Source organism: Narcine bancroftii, chromosome 4, assembly GCF_036971445.1.
Source record: "Narcine bancroftii isolate sNarBan1 chromosome 4, sNarBan1.hap1, whole genome shotgun sequence".
NCBI classification, from domain to species: Eukaryota; Metazoa; Chordata; class Chondrichthyes; order Torpediniformes; family Narcinidae; genus Narcine; species Narcine bancroftii.
The window spans coordinates 233,057,695-233,083,931 of record NC_091472.1 but is presented as its reverse complement, the minus strand read 5'-3'; the positions used below and the strand labels follow the sequence as shown (position 1 = coordinate 233,083,931).

At 44.1% G+C, this 26,237-nt stretch overlaps 1 protein-coding gene across 5 annotated transcripts in view; it reads right to left on the bottom strand.

Moving 5' to 3' along the window:
• LOC138761712 (uncharacterized) overlaps positions 1-26,237 on the bottom strand; it is a 118,710-nt gene that overhangs the window by 26,320 nt on the left and 66,153 nt on the right. For 3 of the 5 annotated variants that reach the window (XM_069934309.1, XM_069934311.1, XM_069934310.1), the window contains exons 3-4: positions 24,874-24,949; positions 4,783-4,893 (exon numbers count right to left, since the gene is read on the bottom strand). In XM_069934309.1, coding sequence (XP_069790410.1) covers positions 4,783-4,893; positions 24,874-24,949 — 187 coding nt within the window. Of the gene's footprint in view, positions 1-3,235; positions 3,343-4,782; positions 4,894-24,873; positions 24,950-26,237 lie in introns of all 5 variants that reach the window. The other 2 variants (XM_069934312.1, XM_069934313.1) reach the window with 1 other exon arrangement.

The window sequence follows — 26,237 nt, the reverse complement described above, 5'->3', positions numbered from 1 at the left end:
CTATCGACTTCTTGGTCGGGCCAGACCACACCACAGCAGAGCGCTGTGAATGTGGGTTTGCGGTAGGAGGGTCAGGCAAAGCTGAGGATCCTCTGCAGCAAGCAGCCAGAGAAGTCAGGAACCCAGGGCTTGGCCAGGAGAGCTCCGATGAGGCATGGCCTTGTCCCAGAAGTGGGGTGTCTGTCCAGGTCAGCCACTCTGACCGGAGGGAGGGGGGGTGGGGAGAGAAGGGGAAGTAAGATGAAAGAGATAGGGAGGAGAAACTGAGGGGGCCCCTGAAAGAGGACCTTATCCAGGTGCCAAGTCATGCCCCAACCAGATGAGAGTCAGCACCAGGCAGTACTGGTGACTGGGAAGAGAAGAGCAGAGGGTGGGATGGGGAGGAGCAGAGCTGTGGGACCTCTGGCCTCACCCTGCTGCAGTAAGCAGCTTTGCATTGGGTCACTTCCTGCATCATGCACATTGGTGCAGGTATCTACTGCCACTAGTCTCTGCAGTGTTCACAAAGAGAACACAACAGAAACAAGTGCAAGAGTCATCCATCTGTCCTATCAAGTCTACTCCCACGTTCAGTTCAGTGATTTGATCTGGTTGTGGACCCAGCTCTGCCTTTCACCACCCCCCCCCCACCCCAAAACCCTCAATTCCCCTACGATGCAAAAAAATCTATCTTACTGAAATATATTTAATGAGGTAGCCTTTACTGCTTCCTTGGACAGAGATTTCCACAGAAAATCAGTCAGGATTTAAAATATTTAGTATCTCTGTGTACTTTCTGATTTTGAAACTATTAGCAGTTTAAGAACTACATACATGAATAAATATTATGTACATATATTTCTTGATATTTATATACATTTTTGTAATAAAATATACATGCAAGAGTAAAAACATGTATATAATTTATTTTCATGTCTTGCAACTCCCAAACATCTGAAGTTTATCATATGTGGCTCTTACATTAAGCAAGTTTGGCACCTGTATTCTGAGGGAATTTGAGGAGCTAGGGATCAAATTAAAAAGTAGAACCAAAAAGGTAAGTAGAACCAAAAAGGTGGTAATCTCTGGATTACTATCAGAGCCACATCTAAATTGGCACAGGGTCCTGAAGATTAGAGAGTTAAGTGAAGTGGTTCAAGGATATGTGAGGTTCCAGTTCATGGGGCATTAGCCCCAGGATTGGGGAAGGGAGGAACAATTCCAAAGGGATGGATTCCATCTGAACCATGATGGCATCTGGATCCTGGCGAGACACATAACTAGGACTGTGGACAGGGTTTTAAACTAAATAATGGGGAGTGGGGGGGAATCAACTGATGGGGAGGGATGGATGAAGTAAGAGAGAAGAGGTTGGAAAAAGTAAAAAGCAAAAATTTAAAAAAGAGAAAAGTAAGAGTAGAGGGGATAAAAGCCAAGTGCAAAAGAGGCAAAGATTACCGGATTTTTAAAAGAATAATGGATATATGGGGAATTTTTCTGAATGTCTATATAATCAAAACAAGGCCAGTGAACTTATGACACAAATGACACAACTTATGATTTAGTGGCCATACAGAAACATGGTTGCAGAGTGGAGAGGATTGGGAATTAAATATCCAAGGATATCAGGTAATGAGGAAGGACAGGCAGGAAGGTAAGAGAGGTGGCTTAGCACTCTTGGTTAAGGATGAGATCAGGGCAATAGTGAGAGATGATGCAAGATCTCAGGAGCAAAATGTTGAGTCCATTGGGTAGAGATTAGGAACAGTAAAAGGAAAAAAAGAAATCACTAATGGGAGTTGTCTATAGGCCACCCAAATATAACATTACAGTGGAACAGGCAACAAACCAAGAAATATTGGAGTCATGCAGGAATGGAACAGCAGTTATTGTGGGGGACTTGAGATGTGTACAGATTAGGTGAAACAAGTTGGTCGAGGCAACTTTGAGGAGGACTTCATAGAATGCATACAGGATGGCTTTCTTGAACAGCATATTACTGAACCTACAAGGGAACATGCCATCTTGGATCTGGTCCTGTGCAATGAGGCAGGTAAAATTAGCAATCTTGTAATTTGGGATCCTCTTTGAAAGAGTGATTAATTATGATTATCCTGGATAATATCCCCTTTTTAAAGATTTTATTAAAGTTTAATGCAATTTGCTAACCCAACACCTAACCCCAACCAACTAATTTTCCCTTGCAACCGCTGCAACCGTGTCTGCCTGTCCCGCATCGGACTTGTCAGCCACAAACGAGCCTGCAGCTGACGTGGACATTACCCCTCCATAAATCTTCGTCCGCGAAGCCAAGCCAAAGAAAAGAAAGAAAATAATCATTTTAATAGAAATCATATTCAATAAGGGATGGAATTTAAAATTTATCATATTGTGTGTTTATTTTAATTTTGTTATGTATATGTTATTATTTTGCCTTGCTTTATTAATATCTTGTATATGGATTGTTATGTTAAACTCAATAAAAATATTTTTAAAAGAAAAGTGATTTATCATATAAATGGAGGGTACAATAGTTCAGTCTGAAACAAGTGTGTTATGCCTAAATAAGGGAAACTACAAGGGATGGGGGAGGATTTGGCAAGGGTAGACTGGTAACACAGGCTATATAGAGGGACAGTTGAGGAACAGTGGAGGACTTTAAGGTGCCCAAAAATATATTCCAGTTAAAAGCAAGGACAGCAAGGGTGGGGGCAACTAGCCTTGGATAACTTAGGAGATCAAGGAAAGCATAAAACGAAAAGGTCATGCATTGAAACTCACCAAGAGAAGTGGGAACCCAGAAAATTGTGAAACCTTTAAGAAGCAACAAAGAACCACAAAGCAAGCAATAAAGAAAGGGATGGTAGATTATGATAAAAGATTAGCACAAAATATAAAAATGGACAGTAAATTTTAAAAATAATTATATAGAGCACAAAAGGGTGGCTAAAGTGAAGGTTGGACCCTTGCAAGATGAGATGGGAGAATTGATATTGGATAATGAGGAAATAGCCAAGGCTTTGAATGACTATTTTATGTCATATTCATGGTGAAGGACACGTCAAACATGTCAAGGTCAAATGATATGGATGGATTGGGAGGTGAGGACCTGAATGTCATCACTGCCATTAAAGACATCATACTCAGAAAACTTGAGGGTGTAAAGACAGATAAATCCCCTGGTTCTAATGGAATGCATCCAAGGGTCCTGAAAGAAATGACAGAAGTTATAGTCGAGGCTTTCATGTTAATTTACCAAAATTCTCCAGGAAGGTCCTGATGGACAGAGATGAGGAGGAATTTCTTCTCCCCAGAGGGTGGTGAATCTGTGGAATTCGCAGCCCATTGAAGCAGTGGAAGCAACTGTAGTAAATATATTTAAGACAAGATTGGATAATTTCTACATAGTAAGGGAATTAAGGGATATGGGGAAAAGGCAAGTAGATTGAGATGAGACAATCATCAGATCAGCCACGATCACCTTGAATGGCAGAGAAAGGTTGACAGGCCGGGTGGCCTACTCTGGCCACTATTTCTGATGTTCTTAGGAGGGAGGAAGAGAAAGGAGCTAGGTGATGGGAGGGGGCAGAGAGCTATGCTCTTTGATAGAGGGAAGGAGGGCTGGGAAACTGGAGAAAGAGAGATGAGGGTAGGGTGAGGGAAGAAGAGAACGGAAATTGAAGGTTGATATCGAAACTGACTGGTTGGTGGCTGCCAAATTGGAATACAGGGTGTTGTACCTCTAATTTGAATGGCCTTAATTTGGCAGTGCACAAAGCCATGGACAGAAATTTCAATGTGGCCATGGGGTGTGGAATAGGTTGGTCACTGAGATGTCCCTGCTGATGCAGTAGACAAAGCGAAGGTGTTCAACAAAGCGATCCCTCAATGGCCACAAGGGGAGCACCAGATGCAGTTAATGACCCTCATACAGATTTACACATATAGTGTTGCTTCACTTGGAAGGACTGTTTTGTGCTCAGAATGATGGCGAAGGGAGAGGCGCAGTGAAGAGGATAAGCAGTTCTTGCAATCACAGGACTAGGACAAGGGAGTCGTGGAGGGAAGGATCCCTAAAGAAAACGGGGAGGGGAGGGAGTATCCCATTGTAGGTGACGGAAATGGCAGTGAGTATATTGAATGAGGTAGCTGGCGGGGTTGTAGACGAGAACAAGGGGACCTCTGTCCTGTTGTTGTGTCTCTGGAGATGGGGATGAGGAAGGATTCAGAGCAGATGTGCGAGAAATAGAGGAAATGCAGGGGAGGGCTGAGTTAGTGGCAGTAGAGGGGAAGCCATGCTTTTCTTAAATGGCCAAAAGGAAATTTTGTTAAAGCAAAAGACAGCTTTGATTAATCTAGAATTTTGAGAGTGCAGTATAGGAGAAACCGGATCAAAAGATCAATTTTGGATAGGTAATAGAAGTAATAAACAAAGGAAATAAAGCAGAGGAGTCAGAACTTCAATAATAATAAATACTGTAACAAGTTGATCAGTGCATTTTACTATCAAATGAATTTTGACACACTCAACAGACTACCTCATCTATAATCAGTTTTGAATCCATAATTATTGAATTGTTCAAAAAAAGTGTTTAAAGTAGAATGGCATCTTGATGCATTAACACCTGTTCTTTTTGGGTCACATCACTTGGATCAGATCAAAATCTATTAAGATAACTTTATTGAAAAACACACCCCAGTCTGGTACCACAAAAGGCATTGAGTATTTTTGTTAGGAAGGTAATAGATCTGGCAAAAAACTTGATGAAACAAAATACCTAGATCTCCCTTTTAATACATTACCTGTGTAGGAACACGTGAGGCCTAGAACACTGGGGTATCCATTTCACTGTATCTTTTGCCTGGGCAAACCCTGCCAGTGATTTCAGGTATTTTATTGATGACTCAATTTCTCTGCAATTAGAACAACAACAAAAATTAAAAGATTCAATGCACACAAACTCAATTTAAATAAATTCTAGAAATTTGCCAGTCAAGGAGCATGGTGGGGTGGGGGTGGAAGCTAGGGATGCACAATCTAGTTTAACAAGCAGAGAGGGTGTGGTTGTGAAAACAAAGTGAGTGCAAATGATAGGCAAAGGCATACATGTACATTTGATGGCAGGTGAGTTAGGTCACTCCTTTGCAGCAAAGCACCTCTGTTCAGTCCACGAAGGGAAGCATGGTTAGTTCAACAGTATTACAATGACAGCAACTGGGGGTGAAATCCACTGCTGTCTATAAGGAGTTGTACGTTTCCCCGTGTCCACATGAATTTCCTCCAGGTGCTCCAGTTTCCTCCCACATTCCAAAGACATACAGGGTTCATTGGTCATATAGGTATATTTGGACAATGCAGATTCATGGCCCAGAAAGGCCTGTACCCTGCTGAATCTCTAAATTTAAAAAATTTAAAAACTGACCCTGGACTTCTGGTTGCAAATTATGACCAAAATTACCTATGTGTTTAGCTACCTGTTCTAATGAAGTCAAACAAATGCAAGGAATTGCTTTAGGCACAATACTGGCCTCAACATTCCATGCCAAATTCAACCACTTCAGATAATTAACCATTCAAAAGCTCCTTTCACACTTGCAAGTGGTCCCAGGAATTAACAGCCAATTGCCCTAAAAAATGTCTAGTGTGAAAGCAAAATCTTTTCAACGCCAGCATGAGATGACATCATCTCACACCAGGGGTAGACTACTAGTGTAATCCGCAGCATCTAGAGATGCCGGCATTGCAATCAGGCAAATGTAGAATGGACAATTGCATTCTGGGATAGAAATGACCCAAGTTTTTGCGAAAGTGCAGGAATGTGAAGGAAGATTAAAATGAAGGTATAAACTTTGCAGAGGGAAAGTTGCAGTGGGGGTGGGGGGAAGAGGGAGAGCGAGTGCGTGCGAGTAAGAGTGGGGGAAATAAATAGCAATAGCGGACAATTTTTAAACAGCATGGGAAAGTTGGTAGCACTATAGTGCACTTTTTCCCATGGTATTTCTATATTGTGTCCTTATAGCACTACCAACTTTCCCATGCTGTTTAAGTGGTATACGATGGCGCTACCAACTTTCCCATGGTCCCTTATAAAGGTTTATATAGGTCAGCACAGCAACAGGGGTCGAAGGGCTCATACTGTGCTCTGCATAAAGCTTAATTATGTTATAATTAGGCATGATTAATTTTGTTTAAATACAAGATCATAATATATTGATCAGGATTTAGGGCAGGTCCACTATTGCTCAATGTGTCATGACATCACCGGTAGAAGGTAGAATAGTCCTAACTCTGGGAATGGCTCCTTTCAAACGTGAACACGTGCAGTGTCCCAGTTAAGAGGGGTCAAGTGTGAAAAGGCAAACTGAATGGCCAAGTTAGTGGGACGCAAGTGTGAAAGGGCCTAAATTGTGTTAGAATTAGCCAGATCTAATGTAAAGTAATCGGCCTGTAATATAAATTGTTTTTTCCTTTCTCTTTAGAAATTGACTGGAAATGTTCAGGTCAGGGATTGTCTTTAATTTCAGTACCAACACTGTATGTCACCTGGTTTCTCTAGCCTATCACAAACATTCCCTTTGTTCTCTGCATCATCCCTTTGCCACTTAAAATAAGTTTCTAATGTTTTCTTGTACTAATGAAGCCTTATTGACCTAAAACATTAACCAATTCTCTCTTCTCAGATATTGAGCATTCTCCAGCATCACTTTTTTCCCTTTTTACAATATAGCCAACTCCACTACCATTGTGGAAGTAACAACCCAATTAAGAAACAAACTGATCTAAGAATACAGATTTCCATTATGCTCTGAGAGTGGAATGAAAAAGGTGGAATTTCAAAATGCCTCAAACAATTTCAGTCCCAATGTTTCCCTTGTAAAATTAATTGTAAGATTATTAGGAGAAAGTTATCGCACCTAAAATCCATTCACTTTTGAAGTCTTGTCTTCATCTGTATTGTTACAAATTAGGTTAATGAAATTATGATAAAGTACATCTTTAAAAGGTATAGATTGTGGGTCACTTTACAAACAGACATTAATATTTCACAAAAGTCATCTCATTTAAAATGTAAGAGCTCTGCCTAAGGTGGAGCCTACAAGTCTGTAGTGACTTTGGAAATGTAGACAGCTGCTCCCCTCGGCTGCTCAGCACCCGCTGCAATTGTGTTGCAGCCACCATACTCACCACAGCACTACTGTGCATGCACGCGTCCCTGTGAGGCACGGCAGTTGAAAACTGAACGTGGCTGATACCAAGTCCCATTACATGAAGCTCCTGGTGTACATACTGTTGTTTGAGTTTAACAGTAAAGTGTTGACTGTCATGTTGGATTCGGACACATTCATTATAAAAATGACCTTGAGCCTGGAGTTGCGATCATAGCTTGCTCTATTTTACCATACACTTAGTGAATATCTATATGCACAGGCTTTTCCCCGCTAGTCCTGAGCTTCTCTCTCCAAGATGCAGAAGTCACATCCCATAACATCATCGGCCTGCTCGATGTCCCACCAATTGAGTTACAACACATCCCCCTTTGCGTTCTAAGCCCCCCTTTCTGTGGCTTCTCCCGCTATAGTTACCTTTACGCATTCCGATACAAATACACATACAACATTTACAATACACAAGTCTTTCTTGACTCTGGGTGTTTTACAATCTCTACAGATTCAGTCTCTGTGGTCTTCTTACTTCTCGTCCAGACCTTGTGCTTATTATGCCAGGCAAACTCTGTGTTTCAGTCGGCAGAGTCTCTGGACCTGCCTTTGCAGGTGTGTCCATTTCCAGCCAGTGCTCTTGTTGCTTTTCACCTGGAGACTCTGGTATGGGAGTGAGATGTTGGTGAATTCATCTCAGTGTCCCTTGTGGTCTGCTAACCATGTATGACCGTGGATTGTGATGCACAGAAGTTACTGTACTTTCCTGTCTTGCATCAGGGATCCATACCTCATCTCCTGGTGCCAGCTTTTCCAAGTCACTCATTCGGTGTCTCTCATAATACCACTTCGCATTCTTACACCTCTTCTCCCTCTCCTCGTCCTGGAATTGTAGCAGGTCTGGGAGTTCCTGCAGTAACCTCTCTGGCAGGGTTGGTAGAGTCGTGTGAAGGCGATGTCCCATTACCAATTGGGCTGAACTGTAGCTGTTGCTCAGTTGTGTGGCTCTGTACACCAATGTGCACAGTAAGGGTCTTTTGCTTTCTTGAGCAGGTTCTTCACTGTTTGTACTGCTTGCTCTGCCTCACCATTGCTTTGTGGATACTTAGGGCTACTGGTCACATGCTCGAACCCGTAATCCAGTGCAAAGGAACTGTGGACTGTTGTCACTTACCAACATCTCTCGAATACCATGCCGTGCAAACATTGATTTTAAATGAACAATTATATTGGTCGTCAGGCTGAATCATGCTATTTCTTTGAATCTAGAGAAAGAGTCCACCACTAATAAGTATGTGTCTCTCCAAGAGTGACTGTCTGAACCAAATTTTTGCTATGGCCTGTTAGGAAATTTACTTGGCATCAGCAGTTCTCTTACATTTGTCCTTTCCTGGATGCACTCTCTGCACCTCAATACAATCTCGCTCATTTGATTACTCAGACCTGGCCACCACACTATTTGATTGGCACTTTCCTGACACTTTATAACCCCCGGGTGGCCCTCATGTATTTTCTCGGTACCTTGTTCTGCATGTTAGCCGGAATAACTAATCTCGTACCACTCAGGAGTAGTCCATTATGCACACTCAGAACGGCCCTCTCTTGCCAGTAGTGTTTGACTGGTCCTTGTAACTGGTTTCTGTCTGGCCAGCCTCTAATGCAGTATTTCATGATTTGTGCGCATACATTGTCAACGCATAGTTGCTCAGAGCTCTGCCAGGAATCTTTCGCTTGTTGGGAGGTTTTCCATCTCCATCTCTACATAAATATTGGTGTCCTCCATGAGGTCTTTATCAGCACTCGTGGTTCCATCTTGTAGTGGGGAGTGAGAGAGTGTATCCTCAGTTGTAAGGTTCTTCCCAGGTGTGTGTGAGATCGTGTATGAGTATCTCATCAGCCTCATCCTGAACCTCTGTATCCGTGGTGGCAGCGAATCCAGCGCTTGCCCACCTAGCAGACTCACAAGTGGTTTGTGGTCCGTCTCCAACTCGAACTGCCGTCCCAAAATAAAATGGTTGAATCTCTCACAGGCCCAAGTCAGAGCCAATGCCTCCATTTCCAGCAGCGCATATTGTTGCTCTGTTTCTGTAAGTGATCTGGGAATGTAAGCGACTAGTGATCAATGGTCTCCATCCTTCTGTAGTAATACTGCTCCCAGTCCATATGATGAAGCGTCAGCTGATATTCTCAGTTGCCTATTTGGATCATACAACTGAAGTACAGTGTGATTGATAGCTCTCCCTTGAGGTTACTGAATGTCCTCTGTTGCTCATGTCCCCAGCTCCACTGGTTTTTCTTGGGCAACAGGTGTCTCAGTGGTTTGTCCTTTTCAGCCAGGTTTGGTAATGAACTTCCCTAGTTGGTTCACCATACAGAGAAAATGTCTGTGCTCACTAATGTTTGTTGACTCCTTCATGTCCTGCACAATTCTCGTCTTGTCTGGATCTGGTCTCATGCCATCTGCTGAGATGACGTATCCCAGAAATTTCACCTGCCTTCTTCCAAACTCACACTTCCCCATGTTGAGGGTGACCCCTGCCTTTTCGTGCTCATTCTAGGACTGCATGGACTCTCGCATCATGTTGGTCCTTTGTGATCCCCCAAAGGAGGATATCGTCCATGTGCGAGACAACTCCTTCCAGGCCTGCGGTAACCTTGGTCACCATTCTGTTCTGGAAGTGTTCAGGGGCAGAGGAGATACCAAAGGGTAAGTGGTTGAAATAGTAACGGCCAAATGGCGTGATAAATGTTGTGTGGAGAGCTGAATATTTGGACAAAGGAATTTGCCAAAATCCCATGTTTTCATCCAACTTAGTAAAATATTGTGCTCCAGTGAGCATGCCTAGGGTTTGATCCATCGAAGGAAGATAAACTTTTCTCTGCACACTGATCCATTCAAGGGCGTCAATTCCACACAAATGCAAACATCTTTTTTAGTCTTTTTCTGTGCTACCACCATGCCGCAACACCATTCTGTAGGCTCCTCTATGTGGCTGATAACTCCAAGCTTCTCCATTCTTTCAAGCTCTTGCTTCACTTTGCCCATGAGTAGCAATGGGACCCTTCAAGGTACTTTCAGTGAAAATGGTTTCACATCAGGCTTGAATTTAATGACATACGGCTTCTGTACTAGCTCAAGTCCATCACAAAGATTGGGGTATGCCTTCCTGACCATCTCCTGGTCTAGGGCATCCAATCTGGCCTCTAGCTGGAGTCTCACTGAAACTGGTCTGCTCAACAGCGCTGCTTGTAAGCATCTCCCACATACACTTCTTCTGTGGTGCTCCTTTCTCTATGTGAGAGCATTTCTTTTGCCAACCCCAGGACCATCAATTTCATTCCCTCGGACTGTAGAGTGGCTTCTGTGTTTTTCCTAGCTTGCCGTCTCTGGGTATAATTCTTTTAAACACTTTCTTGGAAATGGCTATAACATCGGCCCCTGTGTCAATTTTGAAGGTCACTTTGCTGCCTCCTATGTTAATGTCGGCCATCCAGGGCTCCTCACCTAATGCTATTTCTCTGAGGAACAATCTGTCCATGTCCTCTGCCACCTCATTCACCACGTACACTGACCTACAGACTTTTCTGTAGTGTCCTCGTTTGCCGCAGTTGTGGTATTCTGTAATCCTGGCTGGGTATTGAAATGCTGGGTGGAACAGTAGTTTTCCACACCTGGGGCACATCTTGCGCTCTTCAGCATTGTTTTAACTTTTTGCTGTGCTGGCGTCTGCCCTTTGCCTTTAAACTTCTGCTGTCTTCCACTAAAGTTGCACTGCGTCTACTGCTAGTTGGCTTGCACACATTTCTTGCAAGTCGGTTTGCTACTGCTTTATCGCTTCTGTCTAGCTATTGTGACTGCTGCTTTCATGAGGATGAGGCCTTTGTCGAGTTGCATCCTCTCCAACAGCGACGAATCTCTTAGGCCCACTAGTAGTCTGTCGTATCAAAGTTCATTGTGCAGATCCCCATACTCGCAGTTCTCTGCCAGAGCAAACAAGGCTGGAATGAATGTGTCTACTGTTTCTACAGGCTGCTTCACTCTCTTGTTAAATTTTGTCCATTCTTCTGAGGCACAAAATAATAATCAAACCCTCTCCGTTCTGATTCGTACTGCTGTTGCTGCATGCCTGTTAAGTCTAGGCCACGTAGCACATCGTCAGCCTCGTCCTCCATGCAGTATACTAGTGTATTCACCTGGTTAGCTTCAGAGGAATTATTTAAATTACTTGCCTGTGGCTTTGAGAAGTCAAAGGGTTCTGGAGGTTTTATTGTGAAAGTCGCCAATGGAGGAGCTGTCACTCCCAATTGGGGTGCCTCTGCATGTTCAGGCCTGTCCTCCATCTTAGCTAACCTCTTTCACTTTTATTCTTTCAGTCTGTCCTTCTCTCTGTGGCTCAAAATTCCCACTTCTGACACCATGTCGTGTTGGGTTCAGACACGCTCGTTATAAAAATGACCTTGAGTCTGGAGTTGCATTCGTAGCTTGCTTTATTTTACCCTACCCTTAGTGAAATAACTAATGTTCAGGCTTTTCCCTGCTAGTCCTGAGCCTCTCTCTCCAAGATGCTGAAGTCCTTCCCCGTGACACCATTGGCTTGCTCGATGTCCCACCAATGGTGTTACACCACTTGTGTTGTCTGCTTATTTGGTGCAATAACAAAGTGTCAGAAGTGGGATCACGTGCATCCCAAACCTGAAGTCTTCAAGTGAAAAATGAGTACCAATGCCATGCTTATAACATGTTTGTAACTGCACCATAATGGCAAATTGATTCAGAAGCCCCAACCCGCTCGTGTTTGAGGGCAATGTGGCTGAGAATTGGCACATATTTGAAAGAGAATACGACATTTTTATCGTGGCATAGTGATAAGTCTGCCTGAGTCAGAGCATACATTTACTAAATTTGGCGGGCCCCAAGCCCATCGAAAGGTAAAGGTCATTCATATACGCAAACGAAGTGCATAAACGAGGTATTATTGTCAGCCGGCTGTGTTGAGAGTTCCCCGAGTGTCTTAAAAGAAAATTACGAAAACTTAAAGGCACAGATTTAATACCAAAACCAGAGGCCTGGCGAGTCGATTCATTCGTACATCAGCAAACTAAAAATCAGACGGTAACCGGAGCCCTCTGTGAAAAGTTGATTAAAGACAGGATAGTCTGTGACGAAGGCATGAGAAAAGCACTGCTACGTGACAGTGAACTAATGCTCGGGAAGGCGATCTCCAGATGTCTGGCCTATGAAGCCAAGGAGAACAGCAGAAAGCTATCCCCTCCATAGGAGTAAGGAGCGAGCGTAGATGCAATCCAGGCAGGACATGCCTGGAAGCCAGAGGAAGATGAAGCCAACCAAGTCCTTCTACACCATCACCTAGGACAGAGTGCGGCAACTGCAGCAGTGACCACATGGCAAGACAAGAGCTGTGCCTGGCATTTAGCCAACAGTGCAGAGCCTGTCGGAAATGGAACCATTTTAGCAGATGCTGCAGAGCCAGGCAGCAACTCACCCTGAGACCCAGTTACAGAAGGATGATTAACTAGATGGAACCTGAGCAAGGACAAACCAACTCAGTCGACGAGCATTAAGTTGATGGATTTACTCTCCAGATGGCAGGAGACCCAAAAAGAATCAGAAAGAACAAGGAAGCATTTGAAACAATGAAGATTAATAGTAAAGCAACAGACATGAAAGTTGACAATGGGGCCAAATGCAACATCATATCACAAAGAATGTTCAATCGACTGAAGAAGTCAGAACAGATCATACCATGCACCAAGTCCACAAGCCTAGTGGCATACAGGGGCAGCAGAATCAGAACCAACAGCAAAGTGCGACTGCAGTGCTAAGTAAAAAGATGGCTGCATATACTAACTTTTATCATAGTTCAAAAAGACGTAATGCCTTTGCCTGGCCTGAGCGCAAGCATGGACATGGGACTTGTTTTGTTTAGCAGAGAGGTATACCATTAAGCACAGCCTAAGATGATTTGACACACAGAAACTTTTCTGAGTACAATAACGGTTTTATGAAGGAACTGGGGAAACTGCCAGTGACATACTCCACGCAGCTTAACCTGGAAGTGAGGCCCATGGTCCTTCCAGCACACTGTACACTGATAGCAATGAAGGACAGTGTTAAGGCCAAGCTGGGCAGGATGCAGGACCTGTGTGTGATTACCCCAGTCTCTGAGCTCACCCATGGTGGCTGCTTAAAAAAAGATGGACAGGAGATCTAGATCTGCATCAACCAGAGATCCTCAAAACAGCTTTAAAACAACCACACCATATAATAAGATATGTGGAGGAAGATGCCACACAAATGGCCAGTGCGACCTTTTTTCGTTCTTGAATGCAAAGAATTCATTATGGCAAGTCAAACTTGACCTCAAGTCATCACTGCTGACCACATTCAGCACGAGTTTCAGCCGAAACAGTTTCCCGCAAATGCCATTCAGAATCATTTCAGCCAGCGAGGTAATTCAGAAGTCAATGGACCAAATCTTTGCTGGGTCCCCTGTACCGTCACTGTTGATGACATACTAATAGGTGGCAAAGTCTTGGAAGAACACGAGGCTAATTTTAAAAAGATACTCGACAAAGTAAACCTTAAGCTCAACCCCCGGAAGTCCAAATTTTAGCTGAACCAGGTCAGTTATGTAGGTCGTGTTTTCACAGGAGAAGGCCTACAGGCAGTCCCTTCAAAGACTAGGGTCATCAGTAAAATGCCAGTACCGACAGACATGGCAGCGCTACAATGTTTCCTGGGCATGGTTAACTTCCTGGGAAGTTCATCCCAAACTCAAGTGATCTTACCACTCCACTGAGGCAGCTGACACAAAAAGACATGGAGTGGTCCTGGCATGAGCAAAAACAAAACGCATTAGACGCATTAAAAAGGCATATGTCATCCCCACCTGTTCTATCGTACTACGAAGTACCAGTCATGCTAACCTGTGATGCATCAAAGTATGGTCTGAGTGCAGCATGTCTGCAAGACAGAAAACCAGTAACCTACGCATCCAGATCACTCACTGACATGGAGAATAGGTACACCTGCTCAAAATTCAGTGACCATACAGATTAACCACTTACCTCTGGTCACAATTCTGAAGAAGCCAATTCACACAGCTCCTGCACAATTATGATGAATGATGCACAGGCTTCAGAAATACAACTTGACTTTAGTTTACAAGTGTGGAAAAGAAATGCACTTAGCCAACGTGCTATCCCATGCTTCCAGAAAATGTACAATCTAGCAAGTTGAGGAAGAGGACACTTGATATAATGACAGTAATGCACATCTCCTCCTCCCAGTTGGAGGAGCTGAGATAGCATACTGCTGAAGACACAACTTTGAGGACCATGGGCACGTTTATCAAGGGCGGCTAGCCTACCACCTGAAGTGCAACCCTATTTCCCACTCTGAATGGTTTGAGATAGACCTTTTACCTGCGACACCTCCTTAGCAGTCATTACCAAGTTGAAGAGACACTTTTTGGTGCATGGGGCACCCACACTCTGATATCAGACAATGGCACAATTTACCAGTGAGAAATTCAGACACTTTGCAGCAACATGGGACTTCAACCACATTACTAGCAGCCCAGAGTGTTCACAGTCAAACAAGTTGGCTGAAAGAGCCATTAAGTGTGCAAAACTAATGGAGAAGTCACACAGGGAGAAGATGGATGGTTCCTCAACCTTCTGAGCCTAAGGAACATCGCTTGTGATGCCACATTGGGATCTCCGGTGCAAAGACTCATGTTCAAGCAGATGCGAATGACCCTGCCAATGGCAAGGAGGCTCCTGGAGCCCCAGCTAAAGGACCCACAAAAAAAATTAAGTCCCATTGACTAAACAAGAGACTAATATAGAAAATATGCTATGACAGAAACAGCCAATTGCTTGAGCTATTAGCAGAAGGACAAGTCGTAAGGATGCAGACTCTACAAGGTTAAGACTGCATGGGCATAGTTGAAAGGAGCTGCCAAGAGTCAAGGTCATAGCAAATAAAATCAAAAGGAAGGGTGTATCAGAGAAACCGTCAATACATCCTACCTGTAAGGGTGTTAACCCCATCCCAAACCATTCCTAATGAGACTGTATACCAGGATCTGGAATGTAAACCCGGGGTAGGCGGAGATCACTCAGCAAAAAAATCTTGAAACTGCACCTCTCAGGCTGAAGCACCCAAAGCATCCACTTCCACCAGTGGCTACTACGTAACACACATTGAGCGTATTTGTAAGCTCAACTCAAAATATCAGGACTAAACTGGATTCATTGCTGAATTGTAAATATTGTGATGTACAGCACAAACGTGGATTGTGGTATATGGGGGTGGAGGGGTGGTTGCTCAAGAAAGGGGATGTAGACAGCCGCTCCCATCGGCTGCTCGGCTCCCACTGCAATTGCATTGCAGCCAACATACTTGCCACAGTGCTACTGCGCATGCGCAAGTCTCCGTGAGGTGGGGCAGTTGAAAATTGATACCATACGCCATTACAAGAAGCTCCTATTGTATATTGTGTTGTTTGAGTTTAACAGTAAAGCATTGACTAAGGTTACCACTTGTGTTGTCTGCTTGTTCAGTGCAATAACAAACAGGGAAACTTCACAAGTAGGTGTTAATTGGACTGATGTAATGGAATAAATGGACTATAGTTTTAAAGGAACAGATGTCCAGGCTCTAAAAATGATTCCGGTGCTAGCGATCCAAAACTCTTTCTCTCTCTCTCTCTCTCATAATGTTTTTTTTTCCCCTCTCTGTTTACAAAACCACAAGATCCCTCTTAGAACAGCAAACTTCAATCAGAGTTAGATTTGCAGGAGTTGGTGCTGGAGGCTCTCCTGCTATAAAACCCCATTTTGAAGATGTATTTTGGGTTCTGAGTTCAGCCTATTCTCAATATTTTTTTTATTTAAAATTTTTTTATTTTTCACACTATGAACCATATTAATCAAAATACACACAAATATTTCCCTCTTGAATATACACAGTGGCATTTTCTCCCCTTTTCCCCCCTCCCTTCCCTCCCTCCTCCAAATCCATTAAGCGTTCAACATATACAATACAATAAACCCATTAAACAATGTCATCACACAATGAATATAAACAAGAAAATTGTGTCATCTACTTTTACACACTGGGTCAGTTCATTTCGTCTTCTTCTCATTCTATAATTTTCTCATTTTAGGGGGTGGAGGTCCGCGGTAGGCCCTCTACGTTGTGTTCCATGTACGGTTCCCAAATTTGTTTGAATGATGTGACTTTATTTTTTAAATTATGTTATTTTTTCCAATGGAATACATTTATTAATTTCTATGTACCATTGCTGTACTCTCAGGCTCTCTTCTGATTTCCAGGTTGACATTATTTTGCTACAATTAAGGCTATCATAATAAATCTTTTTTGTGCTTCATCCAGTTTGAGGCCTATTTCTTTACTTCTTATATTACTTAGAAGAAAGATCTCTGGATTTTTTGGTATGTTGCTTTTTGTGATTTTATTTAATACCTGATTTAGATCTTCCCAAAACTTTTCCACTTTCTCACATGCCCAAATTGCATGTACTGTTGTTCCCGTTTCCTTCTTACAGCAAAAACATCTATCTGATGCTGTTGCCTATTCTCAATTCTTGTAGTCAGTTATAAGGGGAAGTGGCTGGTTAGTGTATTTCTCCTGGAATAGGGAAAAAAGAACTCTTTGGTAACCTGGAAGAAGAGGGGATATTGGCAGGTTTTATTGGCAAGACACTGAAGTGGCTGATTGAAGGATATCAGTTTGTGTGTGTGTCCAACAAACAACAAATCTCTCTCTCTGTAGCCTACAAAGACCTTCCTTTGTGGTAACAATTTAAGTTAAAGCACCAGAGCCTAGTGAAGATCAAATTCTCTCTTGGAGTTTGACATTAACATGAAGAGTGGATGTGTATTGCTGGCAGCTGAGGGGATGAACCTGTTGTAGAAATTCACCATGCTCATGAATTGTTGCAGTCCCTTCAGAGTCATCGGTCTGGCAAACTGTTGTATAGCTTTCACCTTGTTGGGTAAAGGAGTGCCATCGTCCCTGGTGATTCTCTGGTCCAAGAAGACGATTTCCTTAAGGCCAAACTGGCACTTCGCCAGGTTGATGGTGAGGCTGAACTGAGAAAGTCAGTCGAAAAACTGGCGAAGGTGTGAGATGTGCTCCTCAAGAGTCTTGCTCGCTATCAGGATATCGTCCAGGTAGATAAAGAGGAAAGGCAAGTGTTTGCCAACTGCATCCATGAGATGCTGGAAGGTCTGGACTGCATTTTCATGGCAAATGGCATGCGAAGAAACTCAAAAAGGCTGAAAGGGGAGATAATAGCAGTCTTCTGGTCATCGTCCAGGTGAACGGGGATTTGGAAGTATCCCCGGATCAGGTTGACCTTAGAGAAGAGGCATGTGCCATGGAGGTTTGCTGCAAAGTCTTGGATGTGGGGAATCGAGTAGCTGTCTGACGTTGTTGCATCATTGAGGCGACAGTAGTCTCCACAGGGTCTCCAGCTGCTATTGGACCCGGGCACCAAGTGGAGGGGAGAGGCCCGTGGATTGTTGGACTGGCAGATGATACTGAAACTCTTTCTTGGTGAGGTTGAGCTTGTCAGGGGCCAGATGTCGGGTTCGAGAATGCACTGGCGGGCCTGTAGTCACTATGTGGTGCTGCACACCATGCTTTGGCATGGTGGCAGTGAACTGGGGGCACAGGATGGAAGGATAGCTGGCATGGGGATGGCTGTATTGGCCATGCGAAGTCTCCAGAGGCGAGCTGGGTGGCTGGCTTGTTGGATGTGCATAGGGGTATTGTCTGGAAGGTCTGTGAGTGGACTAGTTGTTCTCCCTGGAGGTCTACCAATAGACATTGACCGTGCAGGAAACCAGCGCCTAGGAGAGGCTTATCCATGGATGCCAGTGTTAATGACCAATTGAAAGTGGTCTCGCTGTAATTCCAGTCTGCCTTGCTGACTGCACATGACAAGCGGGGCCCGTTCGCCACTGCAATTAAGTGCGCCGACACAAGACCAAACTTTTGTGCACAACCAAGCCATTGTATTCAGTGTTTTAAATCTATGGTACTGTCACTTGAAAACAAGATGCAACAACTGATACTTTCATATTAGTCTCTGCTTTTAGTCTTTTTGTCATCATTTTGTGCATTTCATAAATTAGTCAATAACCTCTATATTTGCACATATATGCAGCATTCTGCAAGCAAAGTGTAGTTTCGTATACATTGGCAGCATGGTGGTTTACCAGTGGGGGGAAAAAAAGTAACAAAGAAGATCATAGGTTAAATTCAGGACACAGTATGAAAATTGCTTGATACCAGTGAACTTGGAGAAATGAAAAGTGAATGATTGGACAGTGAAGCAAAGAACTTTCCTGAACCCAAACACATTAAATACATGAGCACTTAGAATTGGAAGGGGGGGGGTCAAATTAATAGTAACAAGTTAAAGTTTGATCTAATTATTGTTTGAAGAAAATTAAAAGCAACTTTTGTTGAAGTAACTAATCATCTGGGTGAATTTCTGTTGCTGCTGGTTTTTGGAATCCTCTGGGCTCGTAACAAGATCATGAAAATGATTGAACACAATACTCATGTTTCTTAATGGTGTCAAGACAAACACTGATAGCCATTTTTTTGGGGAGCAGGGCAGGCAAAAGCAGGTCATGGAATGGGGAGCAGGGCAGGCAAAAGCAGGTCATGGAAAAAAAATAAAAGAAGAGAAAAATCAATGGTGATATGATGCTTTTGTAATTTTTTAGATTTCAATCAGCAGGTACATTACCTATCAGTATCTTTCAAAACTGTATTAATAACAGTTATTCCAAAACAGGGAAAAGATTATTTACAACCTTCTTCTTATAGACCTATATCGTTGCTGAATACAGACTATAAAATTGTATCAAAATTGTTAGCTGATCGATTAGCTAAATTTTTACCAAAATTAATAAATATGGATCAAACTGGTTTTTTTTATTAAAATAGGCATGCGGCAGATAATATAGTCAAATTTTTGATAAATGTTGCACAGAATAGAAAGAAACCAGCAGTAGCAGTTGCATTGGATGCATAAAAAGCATTTGATAGACTGGAATGTGACTTCTTGTTTAGAGTACTAAATACATTTGGGATTCCAAATGCTTTTGTAATTCGCTAAAAATGCTGTATAATCAACCTAAAGCTAAAATGGTTACAAATAGGCAAATATCAAAACCACCTTTTGGGTGATTACTGGTAAGTCCTGATGTAGGAGATGACAGAAAGCTTTACTTACAAAGCAAAACATAGCTTTCTGAAGATCCATGTCCTTTCTTACAGCTGGAATAAATGTCCCCATAAACATTTGGTCTGAAGGAGCAAGTGCAGTTATTAAAACAAGGGAGCGCGATTCACCAAGGACCTACCCTGCAGTGATATTTTCTTCACCCAGTCCAGTTTCCAAAATCAATATTTGAATCCCCAAGATCAATTTTGCCTCATCTGTCTACTGAATGACTTGGCCCATGACTACATCCCCCAATTCTCAAGCCAGAGGGTAGTCTCTAGTATCCAGCCTATCAATCCATATCATAATGGAGCATTTCCCAGTGGGATCTCCTCTTATACTCCTCAGCTACACTGAAGGCTAGTATTCCTCAATTTCTTTTCACAGAATGTCTGCCTCAAAAGCAGGCTGGTGAATGGAGAGGTTCCATTCCAGGATGAATTTTGTAGAAAACCATACACAAAATTGGAGTGCATTTGTCAGATGTTAGACACCCTCCGAAGGAAGGCTTGTTAGTTTCAGATTAGTCTCTTCTCCCACATTGCTGGCTGCTATCACTGGATCAATGCCTGCTTCATATGCAGTTGAGAGGAAATAATTTGCAGAGATTACAAGGATTGAATTGAATAATTTGCAAGAAACTGTCATAGGCACGATAAACAATCTCTTCTACTTAGAAGAATTGTATGATTTTATACTGGATAGCAATATTTTTTAAAAGCAACTAATATTTCTGGATAATGACTTTTCAACAAATTTGGTTTAAATACATTGTAGCGAGGTTGCTATGCTACAGCTAGGTTATAGCTCTTGGTTATAGCTCTAAGGCTGTAGCTCGAATTCACAGAAGAAAGACACACACCAATAGAGTGTATTCGACACTGAGTTTATTCAGTGGCAGCTCTGCCTTTTGTAGTCAGCTCGACTGCGTTACCACAGTGGCGATTGGTTACCTCGGATGTCCATGCCCTCATTGGGCCCCCTGCAATCTCCCGACAGTGATTGGCCAGTTTCACGACTCTGCTGGTGGCCTATGGAAACAGGTGTTTCAGCCTGCATGATGCTTTGCCGGTCACTGCGCTTGGCAGCCATTTCTTGTGTCAGCTCAAGGTACAGGCCGCTACATGACACCTCCGCCCCTCAGAACTGATGGTTATCAGGGCACTGTTTTTAGGGGGCCAACCCCTGCGCTGTGGGGTCAGGTGAGTGATGGGCTGGTCAAAGTCCAAGAAGGTCAGTTTCAACTGGTTAAGTGTAAAAGTCTCTTCCCTGCCGCCAATGTCCAAAACACAGGTGGAGCCATTGCATCTGAGGACACAGTATGGCCCCTTGTAAGGTCGCTGTAGAGGTGGCTGGTGAGGCCCGCTCCAAACACATATTTACAGTCAGTAAAGTTCTTTGGGTCACAAGTGCAGGGTTGACTGTGCGGTCTAGGTTTAGCGGGAGCCAGGATGCCAAGGCGCTCGCTTAGTTGGGACAATATGGTTGCCAGGGGTGCCCCAAGTCATCAGGGACCATTATGAATTTGTCCAAAATAACCAGAGGTGCGCCAGGCTAACTTGGCAGAGGATGCATGGAGGTCCTCCTTGAGTGCAGTGCGGATGCCTAACATGACCCAAGGGAGTTTGTCGGCCCAGTTATCCACCAACCTGTTGGCCTGTAGTGTGGTGGAGTTGGGTCCCCAGGGCGTGGGCTAAGGCAGTCCACAGACTGAAAGTGAATTGGGCCTCCCTGTCCGAATGCAAGGTCTTTGGGGACCCCAAAATGAGCTACCCAAGGGTTGAATAAAGCCTGTGCACATGTTTCTGTGGAAGCCTCTGTTAGTGGCACCGCCTCTGGCCATCTGGTCAACCATAGTGAGAACGTAATGTGCACCTCTGGATACAGGTAGGGACCCCACAATGTCAATATGCACATGGCTGAAGCAGCAACGAGCTGGCTCGAATGTCTGTGGTGAAGCTTTGATATGAGTCTGGATTTTTGATGACTGGCACTGAGTACAGTCCTAGCCCACAGGGCGACTTCTTTGCAGAGGCCGTGCCAAACATACCTATTCGCCATCATTTTGACTGCAATCCTGATGGCGGGGTAAGCTAAATTGTGGACCGAGTCAAAAACCCACCTCTTCCATGCAGCTGGAATGACAGGGCGAGGTTTACTCATCAAGGTGTTACAGAGCAGCGTGCGATTGCTGGGGGCGATCTAGATATCCAGTTGTAAGCCAGTGAATGCTGTCCAGTATGCTGGAATGTCAGGGTCTGCTTGCTGCGCATCAGTCAGGGCCGCGTAGTCGATGTCATACACCGCTGAGATAGCCGAACAGATAGGGCATCAGCCACCACATTGGATCTGCTAGCTATATGTTCGATGACCATTGTAAATTCAGATATGTAGGACAGGTGCTGCTGTTGCCAGGCTGACCATGGATATGACACCTTACTGAAGGCGAAGGCAAGGGGTTTGTGGTCCGTGTAAATTTTGAACTTCCTACCCTCCAGGAAGTAACAAAAGTGCCGAATTGCCAGGTATAAGGCTAACAATTCTCTACCAAAGGCACTGTACATGAGCTCTGGTGGCTTGAGGTGTTACTGAAAAAGGTCAGTGGTTGCCATTGTCCATTCACCAGTTGGTCAAGTACACCCCTGACCACTGTTGGAGGAGTCTGTCATAAGGGCAGTCAGGGCATCTGTGCGCAGGTGCACGAGGAGGGTGGCATTAGCTCGGTGGACTGGAAGGCCTCGGTTGCCTCAGACCCAGAAGGTTAAGTTTTAAGTTGTTAATGGGTCCTGCCATGAGGGCAAAAAGTGGACTCATGATGTGATAAAAGTTGACCATACTTGCAAACTCTTGTAGATGGCATGGGGAAAGAGTGAACAGCATCCATCTTAATGGGTAACAATCTGTTTCCATGTTGGTCGATACAATGGTCCAGGAAATCAAAAGTCTCTCAGCCAAACTGGCACATGGCCGGGTTGATGGTTTGGCCGAAATCGCTCAGCTTGAAGAATAATTGTTTTAAGTGGGTAGCGTGCTCGGTGTGGGTGTGACTGGCTATTAAAATGTCGTTGAGGTAGATGAAGGCAAAATGCAGATCCCGGCCCACTACATCCATCAGCCTCTGGAAAGTCTGAGCTGCGTTTTTTTTAACCCGAAGGGCATGCGGAGAAATTCAAACAATCCAAAGGGGGTTATGATGGCAGTTTTTCCGATGTACAGAGATCTGGTGATAGCCCCTGATGAGGTTCACCTTTGAGAATATCTGTGCCCCTTGCAAGTCAGCAGTGAAGTTTTGAATATGGAGTACAGGATACCTGTCCAGTACGATGGCCTCGTTGAGGCGGTGGTGGTTTCCGTACGTCCTCTAACCATCCGCTGTTTTGGGGACCACGTGGAAAGGGGAGGCCCAAGGACTATCAGAGCACCGCACAATGCTGAGTTCCTCCATCTTTTTGAACTTGTCGCTGGCTAGGTTGAGTTCTCAGAGGGGCAGCCACTGCGCCCTCGCATGGATGGGAGGGCCCTCTGTAACGATTTGGTGCCTCACCCCATGTTTGGGTTCTGCCGAATGGAATTGAGGCATGGTGATGAAGGGGAATTCTGCTAGGACCTGAGCGAATTAGCTGTCTGCAGTACTCACCGAGTTCAGGTGCGGGCTGGTGAGTTCAGTGCCCTTGAGAGAGAGTGATTGAAATGTCCGGGCGTGCACCAGCTGGTGCCCCTTGATATCCACCAGGAGTGAGTTGGTCTGGTTGTATGGTAATGGTTGTTGTACATCATCCACCGTAAACTTCCAAGTGAATTGTCTGTCCCTGAAGAATAGGGGAATGGTGCGGGTGCAAATATTCGGATGTTGGAGCCATTTGCTGCTTGGAGCTCCTGGCCCACTTTGCCACAGCGGGCTTCCAGGCTGGTTGGGGGAAAAACATTGTATTGTGTCCCAGTCTCTATCAAAAACTGTCAGCCTGACAGGAAGTTCTTGAATGTGTATCAGGCTATGCATTTGGCCGGTCATCACAGCCATTAATGACTGTTGGCCAGGGTGTTTCCCTGGAACGTGCAGGGGGAAGTGGCGTCAACAGGCCTCGGAACCATCATCAGTGATAGAAACAGTACTGCTCACCGGTGGGGCGTGGCATTTGGGTAGTCGGTCAGTGGTTTTCCTGGTCAGGCGCTGATGACATGGTTCTGTCACCTGCTCCAGTGAAGCGCAGGCATCCCTCTTCACCGCCCATAGCAGGACTGCTCAGGCAATCACCTTCCTGGGGTCACTGAAGTCTTCCTCCGCGATGAGCAGCCATATGTCCTTGGGCAACCCCTCAAGGAAGATCTACTGGAACAGCAGGCAGGAGGTGTGGCCATCATTGAAAGCAAGCATGTCGCTCATGAGGGTGGAAAGGGCCCTGTCCCTCAAAACGTCGATATGCAACAGTCGGGCAGTGTATTCGTGATCTGAGAGCCTGAGAGTGTGGGTTAACAACTCTTTGATGGCCACATACCTTCCTTGTTCCGGGGGCTGCTGAAGGAAGTTGATGATGCGGGCTGCGGTGTACTGATCAAGGGTGCTGACCACATGGTAGTCGTCGGCGGAGATCTGTCGAATGGCGAACTATGCCGCAGCTTGCTGGAACCACACCTGTGGTTGCGACGTCCAAAAGCCGGGCACCTTCAATACTACGGTGTTGATCGTAGGTTACTCTTCCATCTTCGGGTCCAAAGCACCATTTGGACCAGTTGGCATCACCACTGTAGTGAGGTTGCTACGGCTGCAGCTAGGTTATAACTCTTGGTTACAGCCCTAAGGCTATAGCTCGAATCTACAAGACACACATACACCCCAGTAGAGTGTATTCGATTCTGAGATTATTCATTGGCGGCTCTGCCTTTTATAGTCAGCTCAGCCGCATCACCACCAGACGTGGCTTCAGGAGACTGACTGCTGATTGGTTACCTCGATGCCCAGACCCCAATTGAGCCCCCTGCGATCCACCAGCGGTGGTTGGCCAGTTTCACTGCTCTGCCAATGGCCTATGGTAATGTGTCTTTCAGCCTGCATGATGCTTTGCCAGTCAACATGTTCGAAGGCCATTTCCTGTGTCAGCCCAAGGCGCAGGCTGCTACAACATCTTGATTACATTTCTAATATTGTTGCCACATATTTTACAAACATTTCTTGACTTCACTAAAAACCATCTGTTTTAAGTGGCAGGGAAATTGTCCTTCTAATTCAATTAGAGACAAAAGCGAACAAAAAAAAAAACAACAAACTTTTGTTCCAGAGGTGTGTCTATAATTGTCCAGTTTCAAAGCATTATCCCTCCCATGTTGTTCATTGCCTCTATTCCATACTATTTTTTTAAAAACACATGCAAGTAGTATTTGGCGGTAGCTCAATTTTAAAAGATAGGACAAATATTTCAATAATTAAAAAAACAAAAATACTTGCCTTCTATATTTATGCAGATTGTCTCTCACCAAAGGTTTTTTCAAGATCCATTGGTCACAGGCTAAAGATGCAGGATCTGAAAGATAAATCTCTTGAAAACAGAGCTCATTGCAGTTTCATTCCAACATTTGCGCAAATGAAGTCAAATCTACTAAGCTTTTTGAACAGTGCTTAGAATACTCTTAGAATTTTGAAATAATTTGTGAGAAAAATTAAAAATCAATATCCATATAACCATATAACCACTAACAGCACAGAACAGGCCAGTTCGGCCCTACTAGTCCATGCCGTAACAAATCCCCACCCTCCTAGTCCCACTGACCAGCACCCGGTCCATACCCCTCCAGTCCCCTCCTCTCCATGTAACTATCCAGTCTTTCCTTAAATGTAACCAATGATCCCACCTCAACCACGACTGCCAGAAGCTCATTCCATATCCCTACCACCCTTTGCGTAAAGAAATTTCCCCTCATGTTCCCCTCATAATTTTCCCCCTTCAATCTTAAACCATGCCCTCTAGTTTGAATCTCCCCCACTCTTAATTGAAAAAGCCTATCCACATTTACTCTGTCTGTCCCTTTTAAAATCTTAACACCTCTATCAAGTACCCCCTCAATCTTCTATGCTCCAGAGAAAAAAGCCCTAGTCTGCACAACCTTTCCCTGTAACTCAAACCTTGAAATCCTGTCAACATTCTCGTGAACCTTCTCTGCACTCTCTCTATTTTGTTTATATCTTTCCTATAATTTGGTGACCAAAACTGTACATAGTACTCCAAATATGGCCTCACCAATGCCTTGTACAATTTCATCATAACCTCCCTACTCTTGAATTCAATACTCCGATTTATGAAGGCCAACATTCCAAATGCCTGAGTATCAGCCTTGAGGGTACTATTTACCATCACTCCTAAATCCCTTTGTTGCTCTGCACATCTCAATAGCCTACCATTTAATGCATATGACCTATTTAGATTTGCCTTTCCAAAATGTAATACCTCACACTTATCTGTATTAAATTCCATCAGCCATTTCTCAGCCCACACCTCCAGCCTTCCTAAATCACCTTTTAATCTACGGTAATCTTCCTCACTGTCCACAACATCACCAATCTTTGTATCATCTGCAAACTTGCTTATCCAATTCTCCACCCCTACTTCCAGATCGTTAATATATATAACTAACAATAGTGGACCCAGGACCGATCCCTGAGGAACTCCACTAGTCACCGGCCTCCAATTGGACAAACAATTTTCTACCACTACTCTCTGATACCTCCTATCCAACCATTGCTGAATCCATTTCACTACCTCCTTATTTATATCTAATGCCTCCACCTTTTTTCCTAACCTCCTGTGGGGAACT